General features: G+C 35.9%; 1 protein-coding gene across 1 annotated transcript in view; it reads left to right on the top strand.

The window, feature by feature from the left end:
* Nucleotides 1–808: 808 nt before the first annotated feature.
* The window catches only part of LOC137393378 (B-cell receptor CD22-like), a 28017-nt gene continuing 22825 nt past the window's right edge, over nucleotides 809–6000 (top strand). Inside the window, exons 1-2 of the mRNA XM_068079908.1 lie at nucleotides 809–999; nucleotides 2080–2622. Coding sequence (XP_067936009.1) covers nucleotides 2262–2622 — 361 coding nt within the window. The 5' untranslated portion in view covers nucleotides 809–999; nucleotides 2080–2261. The remainder of the gene's footprint in view (nucleotides 1000–2079; nucleotides 2623–6000) is intronic.

Here is a 6000-nt window from a genome sequence, read left to right as displayed (position 1 = left end):
TCCTAAAAGGCATTTATCTCATGATATTACATGTATCTAGGTGTAATTAATTTGTGAACGTAAATGCTAATGGCTAAGTAAAATATAACACACCCCAAACAGTGAATCATTAGTGAAAAGGCTAGCGATAACTTTCTACTCCTTCAGTATCCCTGACATCAGAGAGCTATGGTAAGATGTTTTTTTTTATAGAGTAAAAGGAGCTACGGAAAAGCTCAGTTTTTGTAGAAAATAATTATATTCTCAAATAGTCTATTATTTAAAAAATAATTTTTGACAACACACAGAATCAAGATTTGAAGGTCGTTCTAAGAAATAATAGGAAAAAACTAAAGTTAAATATTTATAGATTGCTTGGTTTAGTTAAAACTCTATTTTTGTTTTGTTAAAATGACACTCAAACGACCTTCGCACACACTATTCTTGCTAGTTAATGTATTAGTAGGTCCGTACTGGAACAGTGCCTCATCTCACAACTTGTTAGTTATCAAATTTGTGAGGAAATGTTGAGGCAGAGTAAAAATCTTCAGTGATCGCCATTTTATAGAACCCTCTCAAATTGCTCTGAGGGTTTATGAACTTCAGATGAAATCTTTGTACATAACTGACCAGGGGTTTCAGTCATTACTAACGCTATAGTTTATGGTGCTGCTCAGTGTCTGAATTCACCACACGCAGGAGCGTTGACTCGTTAGTGGGCGGAGCCTAAACACGCAAAACCCGTAGGTGAGCCAGTAACCAATCAATTGATGCAATGATACTGTGAGTTGTTCAGCTACTATGCTGGGGGCCAAAAGAGCACATGTCATATCTCCTATCATCTGCGAATGTTTAATCATACGTGTTGAAACATTTAGGGAGTAGATTGAGAGCAGCCTTACTCAAGTGAATGATTAAGCTAAAAGTGTTTAATATCCAAATAGAGACTGTCGTGACAGCTTGTCTGTTAGACACACTGCCTGGACTGCTGCAATACTTTCCCTATTACGCAACTATCAGGTAAGGGTACTTCAGTATTAATTGTAATAGAATTGAATGAAATGATGCATTGCATTATGATAGATAGTCGACTATTATATAATACTCATCTGCTCAATAGATCATAAGTAGCGTATCTTCGAGTTTACTTACAGATATTAATACAGACTGCATTCATCTTTTATTAGTCTGAATTCTAAAAGTCCAAGATTAGCTAGATAGGTTTCTCTTGTAACGTTGAAGCTAAGGATATGCTTCATTATTTAAAAAAATAGAAGCAGATAGGTAAGTCGATAAATTTACCTTTAATTTTAATAACTTCAATGGCATCAAAATATGAGTGAGAATGCTGACAAACTATACAATTAACTGCTGCCACTCTAAATTGGTTAATGTATGTTCAGTAGTCATTTGGAAAAAGAGCTATTTGCTATCCATATGCGTGACAGAATGTTACTCGTGAAAAGAAGAGCATTACTACATCTATATAAGCAAACTCCTCTTTGTCCTTATGTCTGTCTGTTAGTCCTCATGAAGGTTGCGCATTTACACACTTTTAACTGATTTCATCCAAACTTCAAACATATGGTCTGCGCCTTCTGCCAGGTCATTCAATATTTGGTTTCAAAACTCCATCAGGTTCCTAATAACCTGAGTTCCTGGTAACCAGCCTCTTGAACAGCCTTCTTTGGGCTGACTGATTGAAGATAAAAGAAATCCTGGCTATCGCAGAGCTTACTCCTAATTTACCAATAAAATCCCTAAATATTTTACCAAGAAACTCTCACTAGAACTTGTTTAGACACCTTTCATCTTATGCTATTATATCCGACCCACAATCACTTAAAGACGCAAAGCTATTGTCACATCGGGCTAATTAAACCATAACAATAAATACTGATAACTAATGTGGTCAATTAGCCTTACCAACCTCTCATCAAATACTGATAAAACCCTTGTTTTCTCTGCGCACTGAGTTGTCATTTGACAGAGATGTGCTAACGGCAAGTTATTTTGGTTGTGTGTCATCCTCACTGCATGACAGGCTTATCTCACATTTTCAATAGGGTTGGACAAACATGAAATACTGTTATCTTTCAGGGTGGATTGCATTGACATAAACACAGACTCATAGACCAGTCTTATCAGCCATCTACTACCAGTGGGCATTTCTCTAACTAGTCCATTCCACTGTCTGATACTGAGAGCGACGCGTCCAGTTTGATTTTTGTTTTCATAATTTCGCGACAGATCAACAGAAACACTTGGATTCTATCATCAGCATGGATCTCTTTCTTTACACAGTTATTGCCTTACTAATTGTACAAATAACTACTGGAGATATCGTTGAAGGACCGAGAGATGCTGTTTATAGAAACAATGTAGATGCTAATGCAACCCTAACATGCAGAGTAGAGACATCAGATAATAGCAATAACGTTCTCATATATTGGAGCATTAATGGCTCAGTAGTCTACAACACTCTACTCCCTGCACCAACAGCATCACCAAAATACTACTATTCCAATAATGGAGGAGAGTTTTACATGACTATCTTCAATTTGAAGCGAGAGGACAATGCTGACTACGGCTGTCAATATGGTTACAATCCTAGAGTTTTCACTGCAAGGCTGATCGTTGCTGGTGAGTACGCCTACTGTGAGCTTAATTAATATAATATAATATAACATATCTAATCAATTGTATATTATGTCGAGAAAATTTAAAGCAGCTGATATTCTCCTGTCAGCTACATTGCTTGCACGTGACAACAAAAAATTGGAATTATACTAACTTAATTGACACACAATTTTTATCTATTTTATTGGGTTTCTTGACAGTTTATATTTTGCTTAGAACCCCGAAGGAACTGCTTGATGCTTAACTGAATGATCTGGATCTGCGTTTCTTTTTGACACTTTCCTTTGGATAAATGCTGCTGCAAACATCCCTATTGCAGGAAGACAAGAGTCCCGGTGTCTATATATAACCTAACAAAAGTTATATGACAATCTCTATCAAGATTATATTAGATAAAATCATTAATAACTCTAAATTTGAGTTCAATAGAACATAGAAGTCAGATACTCTCTTTCTGTGAATTGTTCAAAAATGCAGTTGTTGGTGATACAGCTGGATAATAAATAAAATACCAAATAAATATAAAAAGTTGATTTATAGATGTGTGAGATATAGTGTGATCACAGCTTAAAAAAGCACAATAGTTTTCTCTCGGTTTCACGATTTCATTTTATTAAAAAGTGACTGTCATGTGTTAAAATTAACTAAAGCATTCTAAAGATGATTATTGTTATAAGAAGACTAATTGGAGGGATTGGATCCTGTGCCAAGTGTTTCTTTATAGACAATCCAAATAGTTACCAGACTTCTAAGAGTTACCTAAAAATAAAGGAGAGCTCTATATTGGTTGTTATACAGTCATTTAATACTGACTATCACTATGTTGCCATGACGCAGTTAATACGCAAGTTTACATCAAAACCCAAGATGGAAACGGCATAAAACTGCAAGCCAAGCAAGTTTTGTTATTCGCAAACTTTTATCAAATGTTTCAAGCTTGCGAAAGATGAAAACGACACTTGCGAATGATGTACAAGGAAATTCCTCGCAAGCTTCTCCATTTTCAAACATTTCCCCACTTCAGTCTTTCCTATGTTGATTTGTCACGTGCTGCTTGTGTTCCGCTGTGACCTCGGGCATAGAATTCCTTATTTTTTTAATTAAGCATTAGCCCTAATCAGCAGCATGCGATTAAATCTATTGAAAAATTTATCGAATGGTAACTTCCAATTTTCCAAATCAGCATCATCAGCGCAATGAAAACAAAGTTAACACATCCTTGTCTGGCGTAAACGGGAAGGTGCTGCATCAAAAACCAGGTTTCACTAGTCTGTTTGAGAGTCCTCCATCCTTACCATCAGAGGGTCAGACAATTTATATTGTACGATCACTGGTTAAGATATTTAATAGGCGCAACCGAAATTCTTGACACTTTTACATCCCTTGAATTTCTACATAAAGTTGTGGTATGTGATGTGATCATCATCTGTAACTGAGCCAAATGGTCTAAACACATGAGTAATGTTGTTTACATAGGCTTGGCATAATGTAATCTTTGAAATAGTCCAAAAGAGCGCAACATGCATGACGCCGATGATTCAGTCTACTGAATTGTTATTGGACGAGCGAATAATGAGGCAGCACTGGGGAACAGTCTGAAACCTGCAATAATTAACTATTAGCTGTCGCTTGCTTGGCGTGTGTTCAGAAACACATTAAACCATTTGTTTGCCTTAATTACTGTTTATAATTTTTATTATATAGATTTGTACCTTTTAAGTGAGGCGTCTAAAACAACAGTGAAGATAATGAGAGTAATTGATCTTTTCTTACTAGAAAGCAGGTCATTTTTCCTAAAAATTTCCTACCTACGCAGCGTAAATCGTTTTTAATTATAGAATATGCCTGCCTACTACACTAAGAAAAGCAAACATCTTTTTAATCACAGTAACTATATGAGGTAGCAGGTCACAAATCACAAGCCATATTACTGAAATTTTAGTGAAATGCCCTCAACATATTTGTCTAATCGCCCTTGCATTCTAACAATAAGATGGACATAGTTTGATTACACACCAAAGGTTTGCGAAAAGACTGAACTAAGCCAATACAATATGAAAGCTAAGTGAAAGCACATTACATAATGGAAGAAAGGGCAGGTTACTAATTCATAGCAAACCAAGACATGCTATTCATTGAGTCATAATAAAAACCTTCATTAGATATCTTCAAATACGTATCCATTTATAAAATTATTGTTATTAGCTGATTATTCAGTGCAGCAGCGCTGCCTGTAGGAGTACGCTCCCAGACAGCCATTTGATCATCTATAACTCTCTAATCAATAAGGCATCGTGTGTCATCTCCAAAGAAAGGCTTGGGGAAGATTGAAACAACATCACGTAATGCAGCATGGGGTGGTCAGCATGATACTTCCTCGTGTACCAGCTGCTGACAAGATTTACTAGATATCGCTGCCAAATATCACTACGCTGTCGTGTTCTGTCTTTCTACCATTTCATTGCCATAGGTTTCATAAGCTATTTGTATATCATTGTTTAGTAAAGATATGAGAGGTCAAAATTTGATAACTAGCTCTGTACAGTCGCAGATCAGCGCTGCATGTCATGTAGTGCATAGCATTCTGCCTGTTTGTATATAGCCTAGTTTACTACGGAGATACGAATCTGATCAGTTGAAATGTTTACTCATGATGCAGTCAATGATTTTAATAATTTTCAAAGAAGTCTTTTAACTTATTGTAAAGAAACTGCAAAGACAATGATTTTTATAAAACAAATTAACTAGTTCCGTTTGATGATTTACGTACAATCAACTTTGAACAGGAAATTGAAAACAATAAATAAAAGCAAGCGAGTTCAGACCAACCAAGTGCAATACAGGCAAATACAATGTTGTCAATGACTAACTGTTGCTCGATGTTCACTCACTTCCAGTATTTTAATTAGATGCGTAGAAATATTCCTCAGCGGTTGATATGACCAAGTGATTTCCTATATCGTATGCTAATGATAATTGCTATTGCATATCAACCTTCCGCAGACTGTATAAGGTAAAAGCCCATCGATGTACTCACACCATCTGATTGACAAAGGGTGGAGACCACCTTCCCAGGCAGCCTGTAGGTACTTGATAATTTTCAGAGGCATACAAATTGGAAGATAATGACATGGGTTGACCATTTGACTAAACCATGGAGAGCAAAAGGGTGCCTGGTTATAGGCCAGGCGCTAAAATGCACATCAGTTTTATACAATCTTTTCATTAAGCAAATAAAATATTACTAAAGTGAGATTCACTTATAAAAAAGTGGTTTGTTAATAAATGCATTTTGAAGGAGTTATATCTCGATGTATCTGTGTGTAGTACATTTGACTAAAATTTACATAAACCAGGTACATCAGAGAATTGTTACCTTGT

Source organism: Watersipora subatra, chromosome 4 (genome assembly GCF_963576615.1).
Source record: "Watersipora subatra chromosome 4, tzWatSuba1.1, whole genome shotgun sequence".
In the NCBI taxonomy this organism is placed as follows: domain Eukaryota; kingdom Metazoa; phylum Bryozoa; class Gymnolaemata; order Cheilostomatida; family Watersiporidae; genus Watersipora; species Watersipora subatra.
Note: the sequence above shows the minus strand (reverse complement) of the source record. Positions and strands in the feature narration are given on the sequence as shown.